The sequence below is a fragment of the Xyrauchen texanus genome, chromosome 37 (assembly GCF_025860055.1).
Source record: "Xyrauchen texanus isolate HMW12.3.18 chromosome 37, RBS_HiC_50CHRs, whole genome shotgun sequence".
In the NCBI taxonomy this organism is placed as follows: Eukaryota; Metazoa; Chordata; class Actinopteri; order Cypriniformes; family Catostomidae; genus Xyrauchen; species Xyrauchen texanus.
Window position 1 is genome coordinate 21,126,537 of NC_068312.1, and position 22,887 is coordinate 21,149,423.

Here is a 22,887-nt window from a genome sequence, read left to right on the forward strand (position 1 = left end):
ACCCCCTGGACTGCACCGTCATCAGGGGATTCTTACAGCGCACAGAGCCACAGTGTGAAATCAGACGCTATTCGGGAAAATGCTGACTGACCCCTGCAGGCAAGGGTCAATGGTAGGATCCTGCCAAAAGCTGTACAGGAAAAGGAAGTCTATTCATGTCCTATTGCTTCATAAGTCTTTGACTCTGACATACAAAACAAGACCATACAGCGGGAGCACCAAACGCACACACACTTAACTAACACATTAAAACTGAGAATGGAGCAAATCGTCGCCAATGTTCATTCGTCAGATTCAGTAAACTTTGCACATGGATCGTACCTACTTGATGCTGTGTCTGTGTTAGCATGATTTCCTAAGACATAGCAATGAGACCAAACTAATGAAAATATGAGTAACACATTTTGGAGTGGTATTTGCTGGAGGGACCTCATGGAGTAAAATCCCAGAAGGTGTTTTTGGGTAGGTTTCTATCATGTAAATTAGAAGAAAAGTCCAAGGCACTTCTTCTAGCACAAAAGTTAACTTTTGTACAGAACTAGAAAACATATCTGAAACTGTTTTTCCAATTTGAATGAAAATACACTAATGCAATTTAAAAAACAAAGACTTTCCCATCTGCAAACACAGTTGTTTGACAAATTAGTGAATATAAACTCATGATGAACACACATTATTGCATTATCAGTCAATAGAATTTGATATATGGCTATTATTATCTACCATAATAAGATCCATGAAAATCTCCATAACTGCACATTCTGAATCTCACAGGCAGGATTTAATGCACATTAATGAGAGAATGGGCACTCTTCTTCAATGTCTAGATTAGATCCAAGTCTATGAGTCTTCCTGATCCTAAGGCAGAGCGGATTCGTCTGAGTGAAAGATCATTTCTCACATCTCTCAAAAGCATGAAGTAATGGAATTACTTATTCGGTGGACATTAACAGGTGCCTGTTAAGCCAAGATATTCACTCACAGTGGCCTGTCCTATTCACTCGAAAACATTTGGATGTATACTCCCAAAAACGTACCCTTTGAAGAACACACTCAAACACTTCCAGATATTGTTAATCAGTAAGTAAAACGTTCCCTAATGTACATGGAACCGTTTCTTCTCCCACCCTCTGTCTTTCCTCATCTCTCTCTACTTAGTTAAGAAGAAAAATCTTTGGGATACAGGAGACAACCTTACATCTTCCTTAATTTCCCAAAAACAGCAAGAGTAACCCACACTTTCCAAATTGGGTGTGTCACTGTCTCTCTTTCTTTCTGTCTCCTCAGTCAGGGTTGTGCGTGTCAGGAGACTTCTGAGGAGAAATATTTTCCACACCGTGAGGAAGCCACAGGAAGTCTTCTCACACGCGACTATTCATTTGCCAGAAATTTACAGTCATGCAAGTTTGTTCCGTTAAGGGTCCAAGGCCCCCCTCTTTACTTCCTGAGGGGCCCCAAAGCGAGGCCAAGATCAGGGCCAGCACCCCAGGGACTCATATATCGCCAATGGAGAGACCTTGTTATTTTCCAGCAGTGATCTACAAGGTAGTAATCACCAATCAAAGGCCTGTACCTTCCTCTGTGATCAAAGGATGCATCTGTAAAGACATAATTCCTCCTATCTATGTATCTGTCTGTCCATCCATCCACCCATCCATTGTATTACTATTATCCACTCAGCCACCAGCAATATATGCTGCAGAATAGTCTGGGTTTCAGAATAAGCAGTGCTTGTTGTTGAAGGCAGACCTCTCTGAGGGGCCTATGGATATGGATATTACGTTAAGGTCAAGAGTCACAAGGAGGTCAAGTGCTGTTACGGAGGAAACAAAATGTGAAGTGTCGTCCTCTGATCTCCAGACAACAGCTGAGAGCTCTGAGAAGAAATGAATGTTTGAGTACTTTATGTTTGATCCTCTACTCTCCAAGTCAGGTTGCTACACTGTTCTCAGATCAGCAGATTCACTGTATTTCCTCAACATCAGAGTATAGTGTGACTGTGAGCATAAATCTATCTATATATAGCAGTGCAATAACTCAGAGAGAGTGTATTCATATTTTAGCTTCTCTCTAGCCTGCAGAGGAGAAGAGCGCCGGCCAGTTCTCATGACACATGACCCCCCAACGTGTCCTGCTGCCTTCATGTATAAGCTTCAGAACATTCGACAATTCTCATGCCCTTCCACTGGCATATAAAATTGCAAATAAATTTTTTTAAATGCTCAGCATGCATAATTTTTGTTTTCACACTAAATAACTCTTTATTATATCATATCAACAGTTTGTTGTTATTAAATTAAAACGTGCTGATCAAGTGATGAAAAAGCATCATTGTGGGGGATTAGAAGTGTCTCAGAACTAGACATAGTATGGGGGGGGGGGTAGACTTGTATGAATCAGACGCTACCAGACTACCATCTTAAATCAGAATCCTCTCTTGTGACCCACTTTCAGGGCTTGTGGTTCAGAGCACATACGTAGCATGGCCAAGTTCAATATTCACCAGACCAGCACACGCCTGTGGTCATCTTATGGATGCTTATATTGTGGTTTGGCATAAAGCGTGGATTTTCTAACTGGGGGTGCCAGTGGCTTTGCAGACAATTTCAGAGAAATATATAAAAAAAATATATATTTTTAACAGTTACAAATTTAACATTGACCAAATCTGACACTATCAGTGCTGCTTAACATATTTAAATTGGCCAGCTTTCTAAAGGCTAATCATGAGATTAACCACAATTATTTATATATATATATATATATATATATATATATATATATATATATATATATATATATATATATATATATATATATATATAAAACAGCCATAGTGTTTATCTTTATACTGCCTTTACATTTTAGGAATGGGGTCCCTCACAAAGTGAGCATCACATTTGGGGGTACTTGGCATCAAAAGGTTTAAAAAGAAACCCTGGCATAAAGAGTCTGAATGAGACTGAATATTCAAAAACTACCATGCAATCTCAACTTAAATACTTCAAGTAGAACCTAATTTTAGTTAAACCTAATTGAATTGAGTAAACCCAATTATATTAGACATGTCAAATTCAAATGAATCTCTTTCTGTGATTAACCCGCTAGTACAGTAGATGAAAACATACTAAATGTATGCAAATGGGAAACATTATTCTTTGATTAGCATACCAGTTGCTCAATGAGTCAAGCAATTTAAAGAATTCTCATCATGTACCGGTCCCAAATCTAACCTCATGCTCCACTCTTCACCATGGTGGTAACACCCTAAATGTCCAACATAACAGAAACTCTTCTAAATCTTAACACAACAAAACATTAAACAAAGACACATAACACTTTTTTAAGATTTTCTCTCATAAACGAATTAAAACACTGTGAAGCCCCTTAGAGGATATGGCATGATTTTTTTTTTCAATAGTTTGTTTCCTCACAATATTTGTGCATTCCCTCGAAAGAAGTTTTGCGTTCCCTCACAATAAATTTGCCATGGTTTACTATAGTTATAAAATTGGTTTTACTATACAAATACCATTAACTATGGTTTTAGTGTAATATTGTAAACTTTAGTAACCATAGTTTATGGTGGAAATAATTTTTCTATAGTAATATTGTAGTCTTTTTTCTTTTTTTGTGGGGGCAGAAACCATGGTTTTACTAGGAATATTGTATTACTATGAAAAGTAAGTAAACATGTTTATATATATATTATTTATTTATTTGGCAGAAACTGTGGTTTTAATACAGTATAATGTATAATTTGTATTTCATTTTTTCCTATTTATTTATTTATTGGATTGATAGTTCAATCCATACAACATTATATTTTTACAAATGTCTGAATCAGAATAGGCTGAAGCCAAAGCTTATTATGCATACCATGTTTACCTAGTTTTATATTCTCTTTTTAAATATTACCATTACAATTAGTTGTAGTTGTAGTTGTAGCAAAACCATAATATCCACAAAATGTATTACCATATAGTTTCATTTTCTGTATTATACTTATGGTTTTACTAAGAATATCAAGGTTAATATTGATACTGAAGTAAAATCATAGTAAAGTGCTTATAAAAACTTTTAACTGCCCTGTAAACTAAGGGGCTCTGTAGAAATTCCCTGCCCAATTTCTGTTAACAAAACAAACAAAAAAGCATGTTGTCCCAACACAAAGAGATTAAGTAAAGCTTGAAAGCATAGAAACAACTTAATTAATTTAACAGTTTACAGTTCAGTTCACCTGGTTACATATATTGAGTTATATGAACAAGGGAGGATTCAGTAAAACTAACAATATTTTTTTTTCAATGTGTATTAAAAGAATATAATTACATAATATAATTATAATATAATAATAAAATCCATATTTTTCAACCATACAATGGCACCAACTCAATTTACAGAGACAGTCTTCATGGAGCAATCTAGGGTTAAGTGCCTTGCTCAAGGGCACAGTGTTGAAAGTTGAAGGATATTTACAGAGGACCAATAGCTGACTATTATAGAGACTCTATAATCAGTGTTATAACACTGCCTTCTTGTGGCGAGGCTGAGAGCTGACAGACATAGGGAGATCTGTTTAGTCATTGTGACTAGCATCACATAATTAATTCGATTTTTGCACTGTAGGACCAAATATGTCAGGTTATGTCTTTTGGAGTTGGTCAGAGCTATGATTCTCGTTCTCCAGGAACATCAACATGACAATTCCATTCTACAGAAATGTATCCAAGTAAAATCATTCTTGGATCATGTTAGCCTACATAGGATAACAAATCCATTAGTGGGTTGAGTAAGAAAAGTCACCACCTCTGTAAAGCCAAGCTGATGTTGATTTGGGTTTTATTATGGACTCTGTTGCTTTCCTTTTTGCTTGTAGACTCTGCTCTGTTTGGGGTTTCTTTGTTTTACCACTGGTGATTCCCAGGAGGTTTGACGTTTTGAATGATCCGTGGTCTATTTTTCTTATTCTTTGTGACAACATACTATATAATGACAAATTATGGTCATTTTATGATTTAGTACTATTCAAATATTACATATAGCACCTTTAACTAATTCTGCTTTACTAAGCATAGTGAATTCAACAAAGGCATTGGCAACTGAAAATTACTGAGTTTGAATGTTGCCGCATCCAAGCCACTGGATGTCAGTGAAAGCTAATATAAGCCACTTAGACATCACAAAAATTACTGAGTGCACCTTTAACCTCTGTCAAACATTAAATTAAATACCCTAATTATCATACACAATTATAACAGAACTACTTAATTAACAATTTAGAGACAAATAAATAAATAGTCTATAGCTATATACTGTTTGCTGGGTTAAGATAGATTAAAGTGACCAGATATCTGAAATGAAAAACAGGATATTTCGAGTTCAGTCGTAAATATTTCATTGAATTTTCATGTTACTTTTCTATGAATTAAAAAAGAAGGACAATTCAGATGTTATGTATTTTGACCTTTGATGAATGTAGTAATGTGAACTATGGTATATCAAACTCTTTTGAATATATCAATGAAATTCTGATATCGAGGTAAAGTTGATCTTTTTTAATTGTCTTCTGTTACATTAGAGTTCATTCTTTTCTACACTGTATACAGTAGATTACATTTTGGCATAAAATTGAACTAAACAAACATATGTATATAAACAATGATTGAATATAGGAACTATCGCAGCTGACTCCAGAGCACAGGGACACCTGCCCTTGGTCACACTCTTTACATCACTCTTCTAACTCTCTTCTAAAATTCCTTCTATTCACCTCTTCTCCTTCACGTTTACCTGGTACTTTCCAAAAAGTGAGATGGTGGGCTGTACTAACTTGCTTGCTGACAAACTGGCAGAGGAATTTCCTTTAGCATTACAACTGAAATCATATGAAACACTTACACTATGTACTCTTATCAGGGCTTGAAATTAATTTCTGAAGGGGGTTTTGCCCCCCTTAGATGTCTCATATTGTTAGGGATTTTTCAACTTTGTAGTCATAACACAAAGTTGTTCATTATTGTATAATACTTATTATATTATTATATTGCATAATAATTATTATTACACTATTTCACCTAACTGTTTCCATCAGTTATCTCATATGTATCTCCTATGGACATGGGCACATTAACGCACAGGCTTATACGGGCTGAAGCCCAGGGGCCTACAACTCCCATGGTGCCCAGCAGGAGGAGCGTGTTTAAACGTTTTCAGTGGGAGACATGGTTGTTGACATGGTGACAGTCCAGAAGTGTTAAAGGCATCCGTGTAGTGCTTCTTCAGTGCACAGCAGAAAACGGGGACATCTGGTCACCCTAAAATAGATGAGATTGAAACAAAAATGAACAATTGTTTTCAATTATAGGCCTAGTTTACAACAATTTGCTGCATACAAATGCTAGAGATAATTTCATTATTGAGCTATCCCTCCTCAAACACAATCAAACCCCTCTTCCTTTATGATGTATCTATTGTAGGTAAGACTTATTGGAGCCAATCTCACCTTGTTTTAAATTTTGCTCTGTGAATTTTTAATGGAAAGGAAAATGAACATTTGGATCTCTAAATGCTGTGCGCGGATTGTTCTGACAGGAGCAGAAGGGACGTTTGGACCTACTGCCAAGCAGGCTGTAACAGACAGATGGGTTTTCACACAAACAACAGAAAACATCACAAGCAGTCAAGCTGGCACATAGAGAAGACTCAGTGAAGAGGACAGAGTCTGGATAATGAGGCACTGCTTGCAAGGGATGTTCATTTTCTCTGTTCTGAGAGAAGACAAACTGTACTGTCTGTTTTGAGTTTATATAACTCCATATTTTCAAAGCCATATGGTGAGTGCACTAAAATAATGCATAATATATTGGACATACCATAATCTGAATCGTTTTATCTCATTGCACCATAATGAGTACACCACTAAAAACGTAGTGAACTCGCTAATCAGGATTTACATTGATACCATGTATATAGCAAGTATTTCTAAATTAAAAATTATATTCACATTTTTTTTAATATTCACTAATAACACAAATTCACATTCTCCTTTACATTTGCATATGTTTTTATTGTTGCATATTTACATATTTACATATTTTATGGATACATTTCTTAAATCCCATTGCCATTTTTTTTTACAAGATGCAATTTACATTAAGATTAATTTTATATAATCCCCCACTGCTATACATATATACATTCAATGTAATTAAAGCGATAGCTCACACAAAAATTATTTCATAATTTATTTACCCTCAAGCCATTCTAGATGAGTATGACTTTCTTTCTTCTGTAGAACATACAGTAAATGAAGATTTTTAGAAGAATATTTCAGCTCTGCTGGTCCATACCATGCAAGTGAATGGTGGACAGAACATTTAATCTCTAAAAAAGCACATAAAGGCAGCATAAAAGTAATCCATATGACTCCAGTGGTTTAATCCATGTCTTCAGAATAAATATGATAGGGATGGGTGAGAAACAGATCATTGTTTAAGTCCTCATTTTCTAGAAATTCTCCCTGCCCAGTAGACCCAAAAAAGAATGTGGAAGTGAAAGTGGAGATTTATAGTAAAAAAAAAAAAAAAGAGGGGGAAAAAAGGACTTAAATATTGATCTGTTTCTCACCCAAACATATAATATCGCTTCTGGTGATTTGTAGTTAACCACTGGAGTCATATGGATTTTATGGACCTAAAGAGCTGAAATATTCTTCTAAAAATCATCATTGTGTTCTGCAAAAGACAGTGAGATGAAGTAGGTGTGATCTAGATGCAGTGAATTATAAGTACCAGCAGATGGCGTGCAAACGTCAGAGACCTGTTGAGTTTTAAAAGTGAAGGATATAGTAGGTGAAGTTCAAACTCACATCCATATGTGCAGCACACAATATCATAATCCATGACCAGCTATGAATCATTATTTATAATACACTACAGCAGAAATTTTCTGAACTCTGCTACGCACTCACAATGTCAGGTGATAATAGCCAACTAACAATGTAATGAGTTGTTTTGAGTTGTATTAGGTGTCTCAAATAAGAAAGAATTTTGAATTGTGAAACATTCAGGGGTCTCTAGGGTAGGATTAAGAAACATTAAACTAGCCTAGATCATTGTGTGTTGGTCAGTTTCTGCCCTCCACACCCACCTCCATATCTGCAAGTGAGGTAGAGTCAAGGGAGGATTAGGTGCTCTTATCTCTTCAAGTGTAATCAGTAACTACTGTAGTCTACTATGCATTTCCAGAGCATATGCACACACACACACACACACACACACACACAGAGAGTCACACACTATGATATAGCAAGTAGTGTGTGTTGACTACACGGGTCCAATCACATTAATGTTTGTGTTACCTCAGTTACCTCAAGAATGCAATGAAACCTTGTGCTTCTCTTTTCACCTTTTGTTCTTTTAATTATTCTCATGTAGGATTAATGCTAACAAGTTAAACCTGAGAGGCATGTGCCAGTAAAGGGTAAAGCTTAGTAGGACAGCGTGTTTTCAGGGCTCTTCAATGAGAGTTGAGTGGTTTAGAGTTTCATGTTCAATATTGCAGATGATGTTGTTTAATAATTGATTCTTATGAAATTGAATGGTTCCATAAAGGGAATGGAGCTTCAACACACTGAGACTTACGTTACACTGACCTCTTTATTCATAGTGATATTCCAGTTAACCTGACGCAGAATCATAATCTGTCATGAGAAAAGGAAGGAAAATATGAGCATTATATATATGTGGCACTGTTTCAAATGACATTAAATCCACGTTTCTAAGTCTTAATGTCATAGCCCCACTTACACCCTGCTTTTTTGGATAGATTTTACAGTTTATTCAACAAAAAAATATTTATATATTTTTTTTAATTGCATGACTAGTTTATGTCCATATGACTGTGAAAACTTGACCCATAAAGCATCTATTGATCTGTTCCTAAGCTCAGTCACTATGGAGCTCTGGTGTCTGTCTGTTTGATGTGCCACCAAGGCCTCTGGCTGTAGGATGTTCGCTAAAATAAAACATTCACCATATTGTGTAAAAAAAATTATAAAGTATATTACTTTTTACCTCAGTTTAATGTATGGATTTGTCCACAAAATTATTAGCATTTTGTCGTTGGATGATTAAGAAATTAAGAATCGGTCAATGAAATGCCCAAATCGATCGAGCACAATTCTGAATACACAATGTCTAGGTTTTTATGGTCCTGAACAAGGTATTAAACCAAGAACAGAGTTATTGGGATCAAGACAGTCAGACTTCTCGCATATTACATTTTTTAAACGCATCACTTTATGTAACTGCTAAAATAATATAACAACACATGCATGGCCATTTGTTAAATCAGTTGATCAGAGAAATCACAGCCAATTCCTCCTTTTCTTTTTTGAATAGAGTTGTAGGACATTGAAGGTCATTATGGTTTCCTATTTCCTGGAAACCAGTCCCATTTCTGTTGTGATGACAGTTTTTCTCTTGCTCTCTTTCAGCATCAGTCTCATTCAACTTTGAGTGCTGCATCCTGGTAAGGCCCGAGTGGAACATAAAATCAATGTTTCATTCAAATTTAATGACTTAGACTGGCTTAACTGCACCAGAACAGATGCTGCATCAGGTTTCAGACTTTAGCTGCTGACATGATAACAGATTTTATGTTCTCCTTGTGATAGTTATAATCTTGATGCATGCAGGGGAAAGCTGATCCGAGTTCAGCATCTCACAGAGGGTCCTTTGCCATTGCTAAGATGTGAGAGTGTTGTCAGGGAGGGGCACAAATAAGAGTCCCTCAGTTATTCTGATCCATGACTCTGTGGAATGGAACACTATCTTACTACTTACTGAATACTGTGCAGTATACACTGTGTACTGCCCACTATTGTTTTTAAAATAAGTGAAACAATAGGCATCGTTTGACAATAACCATTTTTAATAGTAGTTTGCGAGTACACTACACTTGGCCTCACAATGTTTCAGTGGCTGGTGTAAAACTGTCATTAAATACACATGTGAAAGTTTTCCTATGTATGTTTGTATTATATTATAAAAACAGTAATTTAGCATTTTTAATTCCGTTTTGTGTCAAATGCCTTAACACTTGGAAGCCTGATCCAATAATGTCTAAATTCAGAATTGCATACTACCAAACTACTCCTACTATTTCTGCCATATATATTAGTAGTCAAATCCAAATTTAGAAACTTACAAATTTAGTAAAAAAAAAGAATTGTCAGAAATAATGGATGTCAAAACTTGCAGTGGAAGCCACGTGTATTATGCTGTTGGATGCAGTATTCAATTCAGTGAGCTCTGTTTCTACTCATTTTGGCAGGTATTTTCAGGTATTTTATGCATACTAAAAATTGAAATACTGTACACTGCTACATACTATAGCTGCATCCCAATTTGCATTATTCAGCACTATTCTGCACCATTTTGTATTGTCAGTAGGGCAAGTAGTATGTTTACGCTAAAAATGCAATAAAAAAGGAATGTACTGCAAGTACCCGGATGATGTACAGTTCTTCTTTAACCAAAATAATGGAGTGTGGAATGTTGGACACTTCATTAACAGTCACGCTTGCCATACGTAGTAGAAGTGGTGATGTTGGTGAATGTGGCAACAAACTTCTGTGAAGGCAGCGCCGTCAAAATGTGAGTAAAATGCTTTACCATCACCCATGATCTGTGAATATGTACATTATTTGAAACATAAGTGTTGAACTTTGGTTGGCTACACACTAAAGCTAGCGGCAACATATAATGTCACTTCCTTTAACCATTAAATGGTAAATATCCATATAGCAGTGGCGTAGCCAAGGGTGGGCCAGGATGAAATAAATTCAGATTTCTGAAAGTGTGCAAGAACTGTTTGAATGTGCCGTCTTTCTGTTGTTAATGATATTTTAGTTTAAAAAATAATAATTGTGGCTGAAAATTCTACAAATTTGGGGCCAACATTTATTTTAATTCCTGGCGACACCCTTGCCATATAGTAAAAAAACAAAAAAAAAAACAATTGGAAGCTACTATACACTTTGAAAATTCATACATGAATTTGGGTGCAAAGTGTAAATGCATAGTGTATAGTGTGTCATTTGGGACATAGCTTATATTCTGCAGCCATATTAGTAAAGTAGTATGCTATTTCGAACATAGCTTGTGTTTATGACATATGGGTCTGCAGGTTTTATATCTATAAGTTGTTGACTTTTCAAATAATATCAATGTGTACATTTAAATACTTACTCTATATTTAAGATAAATAAATTAATGTATAAAATGAATTAAGCCAATAAAAAAGAATCGATGCAGCAGACTGCTTGTGCTATTGATTTTATTGTTCAGAAACATCATCACTATTGGCTTTAACCTTCATAACAGGCAAAAAGTAACATCGGAAGTGGAAAAATCTATAGGTTTTTAGACAAAAAAGGAAGATAGAAAGACAAGGCAAGGGGGGAAAAGAGAGACAATCTGAAATCTCTCAAGGACCATATGGAGGGCTGTGAGTTGCCTACCATATGCTGAAGGCTTTTGTCATGGAAATAACTCTTTATTTTTCTGGCACTTCATGTTATTGTTCAGCCAGGCTGGGCACTTCCACAAAAGAAAAAAACAGAGAGAGAAAGAGGGAGAGACAAAGAATCATAGATCCTAGTGAACAGAGAGAATGATTACCATTGTTAAAATTGCTGGTAGCTACAGCAGGTAATGAGCTAATGAAGTCCCTGATCCTGTTCAGCCTGTCCAGGGTTAAACTGCTCAGAAAAGGTACAGTATAAGCAAAGCTTTTCCCACATGCGATTTCTCATTATTGCTTAAATCTATACACACACATATTTACACTTATTTTAGGAACAACGCTTTTACTTTCTCTGTCTCTTCAGTTATCTCACGTTTGTGGAAAATTGAGATGATGGTAGTCCTTTGGAATAGCCTTTTAATAGAGCTGATCTTCATTACAGCAAGCTTTGCATAATTCAGATTTCCTTAAATTTACAACCTTCAAAATGTTTGATACAATTACAATGGAAAAAATCCCAATTTGAAAAAAAATTCAGTTCATAACAAACAGTCTTTTGATTCTCTATGTGTGGGGTATGTCAGAAATGTGGGAGATGATTTGGGAAGAAAAGGAGGATGGGTGTCCATAAAAGATGAGATCGAAATAGCATGCAGAACTCGGCTCGGACACAGAATGAGAGACCGCGTACCAATGTACGAGGTCAGGATGCATGGACAAGAGATGAAGAGCAGATGAAAAGTGGGAGGAGAAACTCATTATCTATTCCCAGCAGGTTTTGGCCCATTACAGAGATTGTGCTGTCCTTTTTACAACATGCAAAGCGCTGAAAGAGCCTTTGGCCGCTGCTGCTTCCTCACAAGGTCATACACAGACTCAATTATGCTCTCTGTCTACTGTCTGTCCACCAACACCTGTTAACCCCTTAGGGAAGAGAGAGAGTGCACACTTCCAGTCTTTTTTATTGGCTGTACCTAGTCTAACATTCACTTTGACACGAGCTGCATGTGCATGTGTGTGAGTATGTACAGTATGTGAAATATATGTAAGGATTAATTGACGACAGACCGTTGAATTGTTAAAAAATAATGCACATCCGAGGTGGTAATGCGGTCACAATGCACAGCGGAATTTTTTTTTAACAATTAAACGGCCCAGGGTCAATTACTCCGCTTATACCACGGTTACCACATCTTAAGACATTGTTCAGAGTTTTATCTCAAGACTTTTTCTGGTTTTCATCCCTAAAATGCTCTTATGAGAGGAACTACATTCTTTTGCCATAGATTCAGCGTCTTGCTTTAATACAGTCCAAGCCTTTGTTGCTAGTTTGAAAACGTCCCTTTAAACATAATATAGTGAGGATAGTGAGGCTTGCACTTCTTTACTCGAGGACTTACTGGATAATGAGGTAGTGCTTGTGTTTGTGTGTGTGTGTGTGTGTGTGTGAGAGAGAGAGAGAGAGAGAGAGAGAGAGAGAGAGAGAGAGAGAGAGAGAGAGTTTTGTTTGTGAGTTTGTGTGTGAGTTTGGGTTTGAGGGATCAAAAGAGACAAACTCAGAAAATGAGAGAGATTGCATATGGGATTACCTTTTTGTTACAGCTCTCGTCAGAAGTAACATCACTTAAAAATAGGCAAAATGTAAGTTTAAGCACTTCTCAGCAGTAGCGAGTGTCGACATTTTCGTTGTAAACCTTAACAACTTTTTTCAACCCTACTGAAATGCAGGTGTGGCTGACATGACGGCTCTGTTTTTCTCTCGTGAGTAAGTGTGTGCGTATCTGGGGGATGTTTCCCACAGATATTTCAGATAATATAGAAACTGTTTTATTTATCAAGTGTATCTAGCTTTGATACAGCTCAAGCCTTCGTTGCTAGTTCAAAAACATCACTTTAGAACTAGCAACAGAGGATGAGCTGCAGCTCAGCATTGGAATAACATGGGAGAGCATGTGTGTGTGAGCGAGAGATTAAAAGAGAGAAACCGAGAAAGATTGCGAGTTGAATTGCGTATTTAAAAGTGGCTCTCATCAGGAATAACATTGCTTCAAATTGCCAAAGTGTAATTTTAAGTCTCAGCAGCAGCGAGTGTCGCCATTCTTGTATGTATATTTTCTATTGCTAAACAACTGTTTACAATCGCAGTGAGTTGAGGGGGAGTGCTGACTTTGCTGCCAAGAGAGTTTGTGTGAGAGCGAAACAGAGGGGGAGGGTAGCGTGGTGCTATTTTCCACTATAGCTATGTAAGGATGATTATGGCGAAATTGAAACATTAAAACTTATTTCGGATAATAGAAACTGTATTAATCAAACTACTGGGATGCAGCTCTATTTGTTGGACGTGACTTGAGTCTCAATGTGTGTGTGTGTGTGTGTGTGTGTGTGTGTGTGTGTGTGTGTGTGTGTGTGTGTGTGTGTGTTTGGGTTGTTTATGAGGACAATTTCGCTTAAAAACATACTAAACTGTTGTTTTTTTTTCATTTAAAAATGCAGAAAGTTTTTTGTGTGGGTTAGGTTTACGGGTAGGGTTAGGGTATAGACAGTATACAAATCTTTATGTCTATGGAGAGTCCTCATAAGGATAGCCGCACCAACATTATTTAAACTGAAATTGATATATATGTAGGATGTTTTAGACATTGTTTGATGTTCTAAGCTGATTTACTTTAACCGATGTCTTTGTTTTAATTGGTTGTTTTGTTGTGGTAGCCTGTAGGGCTCTTTGAAATAACTGAAATAGTCATGTGTTTAATTGAAAAATAATTGCACACCTTAGAACGTATGTCAACCAATCAGAATCAAGCATTCAACAGACCCGTGGTATAAGCTCATATAATGTGTTTGTATGAATCATGCCAAATGGAGAGTAAAGAGGCTTTGCCTTTAAAATCTTTTTTCTTGCATTATGAGCTGTTCTCGTTCCTTAATGATGGTGATCAAAGTATTTGGATTTCAGAAATGTAACACAAGCAAGAGTGCTGTTGTAATGAATACCAGCACGGCTGTGAACCACTGTTTACCTATTTATACTGTTGTAGTCAGTACAACAGCACAATTGTGAGTGTGATGTTGCTTTTATACAACTATAATATTAAATTAACAGTTTTGTTATTCGTAAATGCCTTTGTCTCTGCTTCATAGGAAAGACAGGAAAAGAGACAGCTGATTACGCTATCACATCATCGGATTGCGCTTCTCATCCTTTCATCTGCAAGCACCTTTCATATCTTTATTATGAAGCAGTAGCGCACTGATGCCATATGCTCAGTTTTTACCAGCAATGCTGCTTTTAAGCCTCTATTTTGTTTCATCTCTGTCCTGAAACTCAGCACTCCTTTTACCCCAAACACAGTCGGCATGCATAATCCATTCTGAGTGGTCAGTGGTGTGTGTGTGTGGGGGAATATGTCATATTCATGTCATCATCTGGCGGCTCCAGCTTATGATGGGATTTATTTGGAAAGTAATCTAAAATCAAATGCATGTAATATGTCATGAAGTGGGTTTGTCTTTTATAATTACATTCAAAACTTGGCTATTGCTGAGATATAATAGCTTTTTATTATGTTTTTGATGAAAAGTAGATGTGCAATCCATTCTGCTGTTACAAAAAAGCTGTATAAATTACTTAAAGTCTTTAGTACACAAAGTTGACTTATTACGGCTGATTCTATTATTTAAATGACATTTAAATTTTAATTATGAACAGTTCATATTATCTGTTCAATTTGATCTTACAGGAATCAGTATAATTTGATTTTGCTGTACTTGTCATTCATGTTTTTATTGGTGTGTAGATATTAAGGAGATTTCTCAAATAATGAGATGACTTGTGACATCACACAAATGTGGGTGGGGTCAAACACACCATACATTATATAGATGCTCTGCTTGCCTCAGAAGGAAATGGAGTTCTAGAAACAACGAAATGGAGAGAATGACCTTGGAGATATTAAGTGTGTTTTTGTTTATTGCCCTACATTGACTGCTAATAGGACAGCTGCTGTACCTATGAAGAATTATTGCCTAATAAACAAATCATCATCACCTGAATTCTTCTGTTTCAAACACTGCATACCTTTCCTCTCCAAAAAGACTAAAATCACTCTGCAGCTGAATCATGCATATAAAGAGTTATTAAAGAGCAGCATCATAAAAGGTCAATGGCAGTTCAGAATCCATAACCCAGAACAAGCTAAATAAATAAATAAATAGATAAATAAATACACATTAATAAATAGAGAAATGAAAATAGTGCTTAAATAAGTACATAAATACTTAACAATAATACTGGAATGGTAGAAATGAGGTTCGTGTGATGGGTGCTTGGAGAGCTTGAACAGAGGAGAGGTTAGATGCCATACCTGCCTCTGGATGAGGTAATCATGGAGCAGGAAGACTAGGGGTGAAGCTCCAGGCAGTTGGACCACATGAAGTCTGTTTTAGTGTGAGTTGTGCAGGAAGACCAGCAGAGTGAGCAGGTTTAAAAAATCTGCTATGATGTTGTTGAAAGTCCCTGTCGTCCGTAGCATAATAAAGGTTTTTCAGATGTTCAGTCTTGTGTGCTGTATCCTCCATAAGATTACCATGGTAAACAGACCGATGGTTACTCTGCTAACACACCAGCAGTTACAGAAAATGATTGGCACAATAAATAAATAAATAAAAATGGAAGCAAGAAACTGCAGGGATTTAAATATAAAAATAATACTTATAAATAAAATATCAAATTGTAACAAAAGGTTTGACTTTTTCAGAGGTCAACAATCTTTTTTTCTCTTTTGTTATTTTCTTTTTTCTTTTTTTCTTTTTTTGCAAATACTGTCATTTTTCATGTTTTCATAAAAAGTTAATGTTGGCAGTTGCAAAATAATTGAAAATAAAAGAGCAGCATAAAAATACAAATTGATTTTCATTTCTCAAAAAACACAAACCTGTTGCTGTTCTTTTTATGTATTTTTTATGATTTGCTATAAAACATCAGGAATCTAAATATGAGTATTATTATTATTATTATTATTATTATTATTATTATTATTATTATTAATAGTATTATGTTAATAAAAAATTGCATGCCAGGCCTCATAATTTTAAGTGTCTGTACAAGAGTGTCTTTTTTAACCAAAGAAAAAAATCCAGCATCTATTCATTATTGTCTTCATATGATTGGGTTTGTTTGTTTCTTGGTGGAAAATATTGCTTTCTTAAAAAGGGAGAGTGGGTTGACTGTGAAGTGGTTAGTGAAGGGGTTGAGGGATTTTTAAGTGTTAACAAAGATCTCTTCTTCATCTTTCTCTTCATCTTTTTTTGCATCTGGTGTCCTTAATTCTCAGAACCAGACTCGTCCTCATCTCCAGAGCCTTTGAAGCAGGCAGACTCATAATGCTTGTTCAGGTAGGACTTCAGCGCGAATGTTTTATTGCAGCGTTTGCAGCGGTAGTGCTTGAAGGCCGAATGTGTCTGCATGTGCGCTCGTAGGTTGGATCGGTCTGCGAAGGCTTTCCCGCAATGGGCACAAGCGAAGGGTTTTTCCCCCGTATGTGATCGCATGTGCCCTTGCAGCAGCCACGGTCGACTGAAAGCTTTACTGCACACATGACATTTGTGCTTGAGGTCATGTGTGAGGATATGCATGGCAAGAGCTGGCATGGACACATAAACCTTGTTGCAGGTGGGACACTTGCGTGCCATCTTGCTGTCGATGCTGCGGTGAGTTTGCTTGTGTCTGCTCAGGTTGGAGGATGTGGCATAGGTCTTTCCACACTCGTTGCATGTGTGTCTGGGGCCCTCGTTGGGGCCTTCTGGTGCCTTCTCTTCTGTGGTATCTTTCCTTGCTTCTGCAACCTCTCCCTTCCTCCTCGAGCGGCCATCTGATATGAAGAATGCATCCATGGTGTAACCCTCAGACAGAGATTCGCTCTCACTGCTGAAGTATCCACGGGCCATGAGACCGGACTGAGGGCTGTCAGGATGCTCCAGGTCAGGTTGGCAGTACTCACCTCCTCCACTGCTGACGGGGGAGTACAACGGATCTGACAACCCAGAGCCCAGCTTCATGTCAGCCTGATTCTCCCCCTTGTATGCAGAGGAACTGTTGTAATCCTTGATGTAGCCTACAGTTGGATAGAAACAGAAAAATTACACATGTGCATGTTTTAACTCATTTTAGCCTCAACAGTTAGAAAGATTTCGCTTGTGTTGATGTGACAAACAGTATTGATAGGATATAGGTCTTGGTGGACTAGATATGATAGACTTGCTACTGCTAGAATATACACAGTTATACTGAGTTAAGCATGTGCATGTAACCGTCCCTGCTCGACCCGCTCCGAGCGGGATTCGAACCGGCGTCAGCCGGCATGGGAGGCAGGTTCGCTAATGAGGAGGATAAAGGCTACATCCTCTAGCATCAGCCACTAGTGCGCCACTTGAGGCCAGGGGTGTGAGGTTTGCACAGACTGCACAGCTATCACGTACCAGCTGGCTCCCGTTACATGGACATGCTGTTGCTGAACAATTAGACCAAACATAAGACAAGCATCAAGTATCAAGCATATAGGACATGCTACTGCACAGTTAGACATACAAACAATCCCCATGTAGCAGATCTAGACATTTGAAGCTGGGGTGGAGGTGAATTTCAGAGAAAAACTCTCACAGGGCATTGCAGTGAAACCAGCTTATCAGCAAAACAGAGTTATTTAAATGTTAGACAAAGAAAAGGACACAAGTTGTTTGCCTACCCGATTACATGTCAAAGGGCCAATCAGTTTACATCATGCAAACTGATTGGCTTAACATGTCACATGTGAGCGAGCAAACAGATAACAAGTTAAAAGAACCTAACTTACGCCATAGAGATTCATGTCTGAACTTGTGCCATTGACCTTTTACTTTATTACTGAAGTCCAAGTGTATACCTTTATAACCTGGATTAAAGCAATTAAAGACAGAGAATGACTACACTATACAGACAGAATGTCAGGATTACAGATACTACTATATGTTATTTGAAAAAAACACAAAATAGGAAGCTCAACAAGTGTAATGACTGTACACCTGTTCCCATGACAACCTCCTAAAATGCATCACACCATTTCTGCTTTCAGCACATCAAATGTGAAAGCCCTGAATCCATGAAGTCGACAGTCTTTGTTTTTGGATCCTCCACTTTTATCAAGCATGTCATACTGCATAAAAAAGATTTCATTTTGTACAGTTCTGTATGCTTGAAGTCCTATTTCCATACCTTACTTCATTCGTGTGTGTGTGTGTGGGAGTCATTATGCAACACAATCTGTTAAAAGTAGAAATAAATAGTTTTTAACGTTATTTTACGTTAAACTTTACAAAACACTTTCACTTCTGTTAGAAGACAAAAGCTCCCAGATTTAAAAATAATAATAAAAAAAAATGTAATAGTCCAGTTCCAAACACTAAAGTATATTACAAATATAAAGACATATTCCCTAGAACAGGAACTCTTATTACCTCTCTATCTAATGAAGCAAATAAACTCCTTACTAACTTCTCTAAATTGATTATGGAGCCCTCTCACCATGAAGAGCGAGTCTTAATGCATCCTGAGGGTCATTCAGGAACCACTAAAAGGATTTCTGGCAGCCGTGGGGCCCAGACGTGCCATTTATCGCCATTTGAATTTCACCGACATATACCTTCCAAGGTGCTATGTCTTTGTAAAAAAAAAATAATTCAATCTGTGTGCTAAAAGGAGAACGCCACATGGCATTTATTACAAAGTGCAGTATGTCTTCAGGTTAGGGCTGGTAAAACAGTAAGGGTGAAGAAACTAATGGGAGTGTACTTTTTAAGCCAGAACAGAAAACAGAGCAAGAAAGAGAGAGAGAAAAAGACTGAGCAAATAATGTAATTGTCAGCAAAATATGTAACACAGAGAGCAGTAGTACCTGCAAGGCTTAACATGCATATACTGTATGTAGCCTCTATTAGTAGACCTATATGTCATTTGTATGTCAACAATATCCCATTACCATGGTAACCTTTGTTTCGGTCAAAATCAACAATAAAACTGTGGGAGTTGGAAAATAAATAAATAAATAAATAATTTTAGAAAAGTACCTTACACACTGTCTGAAGATCCAAAATGAGTCTGTTTAATGTGTTAATGCCTTTAATGCATGATGTCACAGTAGTAACAGTAATTGTAGTTAAAAGTATATAGTTGCTATAGTATTTTAAAACTGTGGTTACTGTGGTAATTTCTTATAAGTATAGGCTACATTTCTTTGCATTTAATAGGTGATTGTAACTTGAAGTTCATGTTATATTCATTGAAACTGCTGAGAAAGGTAATTTACATTTTACAAATGTTTTTATGCTGGGTTAAATCTTGATCTTATTATATTATTTCAACGGCGCTTCCTAATGAGGGAAAATAAAATGGGTATAACAAGTGTCAGTCAGTATTTTAGTGTTGTCAGTAATGCTGTCTAGGTATGAATCTAATAAAAGCCCATAAAATGGCAAGTGTGTGTTTTCAGCAGTAGAAATAGCTCTTCAGCTCATTGACACGACAGAGTTGTTCATCCTTTGTTTCGGAGGTCCTGTCGCATGACCTTCGCGAGGCAGCAATATTATCAGCCTTTCACACTAATTACAGCAGCTGTTTGGGAAATAGGCTTCAAATCAATCGAGGGAACAACACGACACGGTTAATATATATATAATTAATTCATATGCATTTCATATCATATTCAGATCGAATGCATTTCGAAGTTAAATTGCCTTACTTTTATTATTATTTAGTCTGAAAAAAACAAGTGCATTCCAAATCAGCATAAATGTAATTCTTAAAGGGACAGTACAGCTTAAAAGTTCATATAGTCTTACAACGACTCTAAAACAGATAAATATCAAACACCTGCTGTGTTTTTGTAACAGGAGTGAAGATACCTCTCTTGCATTATCTCGCTTATTTGTGTAAAAGTACTGTAGTGGGGTAGAGAGAGCCCCACATCTGCTTCTGAAATCTGCCTGTTAGGACACAGAGCTCTGTGGATTCCCTTTAGATTTACTAGACTAGCTTACTTTAGCTCAGCCTGTCCCATCAAGTCCATTTAGGGATGCTGATGCTATTTGTCCTGTGTGTGCTTCCTTCACACTGCTGCATCATGTGTCAAAGTCAGTGCTGCCTCAAGCATTTTCATCCCCTTATTGGCCTCTTTCTTTTCATCTCCCTCTTACTCCTTGAAGCAGTACAGTACTGTACTCAGATGTCTCCAGAGGCATTAATGATGGCTGAAATTCTACCTCACCACAACCCACCACCACCACTTAGATTCATGTGCCTGGAAGCATGAGCGAGGAATAGAAAAATAGTGAGATGAGGCAGAAAAATAAGGATGGGGGGAGGAGAAAGAGAGTGAAAGAAAGAGAGTGAGTATGTTGGAGCGATGCTGTGGGGCGGGGGGGTTGTACTGAAACTCAAGGGCAGTAGCTGCTAAGGACAAACACATCAGCTCCACAAAGCCCCAGCATCTTTGCGGTTAGCCTGACTCTCTCTGCGTGTTAGAGTTAGCATTAGCTGTCTTGGAAAACAAACTGGTATCAACCTTCTGCCCGTGTGCTTTCATACAGCTTTATTCGCATAAGCTGATCTCTCTGCGTGACCTGATTTGCGTCCACTCGTCCGCATGAATCAAAAACAACAAAAACAAACAAAAGTCTGGGGGGCACAATGGTGGGATACAAGGATAGGGGGGCTAGGGGTGAAAGGATGGAGGTTTTTAAGGATTAGTGTAAATCTTAAAGCGACAACAGAATGGCAAGCTTTATGTAACATCTGTTGGACTCAATGTGCAAAACACAAAGCGTCAAATCGGAATTCTTCTGACCTTACAATTACCAAAATGATGGTTTTGGTAAAGTGCAAGTATTTTTACGAGGGTTGTAACCTTTTGGGAATAGGGTTGGACATTGAGGACGTCAAGTAAAGATACTGTATGTTTGGGTTCATATAAACAATATATGGGACACACTTGGACATTCAGACTCACCATTTTCGCAGAGCCGGACACCCAGGTTCGTCGCGGGATTGGAACGAGAGCGTGTAAAGGAGTCATCGAGATCATGATGGTGATGATGATTAGATGTTGTCACAGGAGATGAGGAAAAATCATCCAGTTTGATTTTCTTCACCAGAAATGAACGTGGCATGATTCACACGGTCGCACACACACACACAGACGCACCAGAAATCCCTCACATCGGCCGCAGACAGAAAGCCAAGAGGTAAAAAAAATCCTGGAGAAAATATTTTAGCTGTCCCAAACGAAATTATTTAAAAAAAAGATGTTCTACGTCCCAGAAAGAAAAAGAGTGAATGTAGAAAAAGGAAACGAAGAGGAGGAGAGAGAAATGTCTGATGATAAAATACTGTGTGTGTGCTTGCTACTGTACACACACACACACACACACACGCTTACGCCTCTGAAAAAAGAAAGAAAAAAAATCACTTGTTCAGCACTGGATAGCTCCTTGCCTGCAGTGGAGGCGGCTGAGAGGAGGAAGAGAGAGAGAGGAGAGAGAGAAAGAGAGAGACAGAGAGAGGAGAGACTGTGAGACTAGCTGAGATCAGCAGTCAGGCAGGTTTTATAGAGGGAGGCGGTGGGAGTGAGATCAGGTGGTACATCGCAATGGTACTGCTCAGCATTAATCCATCAAACATCCCTTGGGACACACATCACATTATCATTGAACCGTCTGTGCCTTCACACACACAGAGACAGAGACAGACAGACCCCCCTCTGATACACACTATCCCCTTTTCTCATTCCCCCCCATTCTGTGAGAGAGAAAAAGAGAAGGACAGGCCTGAAATGTCACACACAGATCTCAAACTGAGTTGATATAACAACCTGCGTGCACTCTGTTCAGCTTCGTCTTGTGTCCCTTCTGTTTCACTGACAATCATATCAAACACTGGCAAGCTGTACCAGCATGATGAACGATATGTCTCTTTGTCTTCCTTTCCCACTCTTTCTATATCAGCAAAGTCAATTATAATTCCTACTCTTACTGTGCATTTTGTTTGCACCATACAATTGTTTTCATCACTACATCTTTGTTTTCATCCATGTACTGTACCGTAACTTTATGGATAGTTTCTGTAATTTCTATTCAATCAAGTTTTAGCTTGACTTTTCATCAGTAATTAAATTCCAAGTTGTCAAAAAAAATTATACATTTATCACAGAAGGTTTTAACTTTGAATTTACTTTGAATTACATTTAAGGCAGCAGTTAAACTTAAGTGGTTTAAAATGTTTTACAGTGTGCCTGCTTGAACAGTTATAAACCTTGAACAAGAGTTCAT

At 37.3% G+C, this 22,887-nt stretch overlaps 1 protein-coding gene across 1 annotated transcript; it reads right to left on the reverse strand.

Moving 5' to 3' along the window:
* Nucleotides 1–16,483: 16,483 nt before the first annotated feature.
* On the reverse strand, nucleotides 16,484–22,086 carry LOC127630446 (transcriptional repressor scratch 1-like). Its single transcript, XM_052107970.1, has 2 exons — nucleotides 21,570–22,086; nucleotides 16,484–17,645 (listed from the first exon to the last, which is right to left on the reverse strand). Exons 1-2 carry the CDS (start codon nucleotides 21,727–21,729, stop codon nucleotides 16,855–16,857), a joined length of 951 nt encoding a protein of 316 aa, XP_051963930.1. The 5' UTR covers nucleotides 21,730–22,086; the 3' UTR covers nucleotides 16,484–16,854.
* Nucleotides 22,087–22,887: the final 801 nt, after the last annotated feature.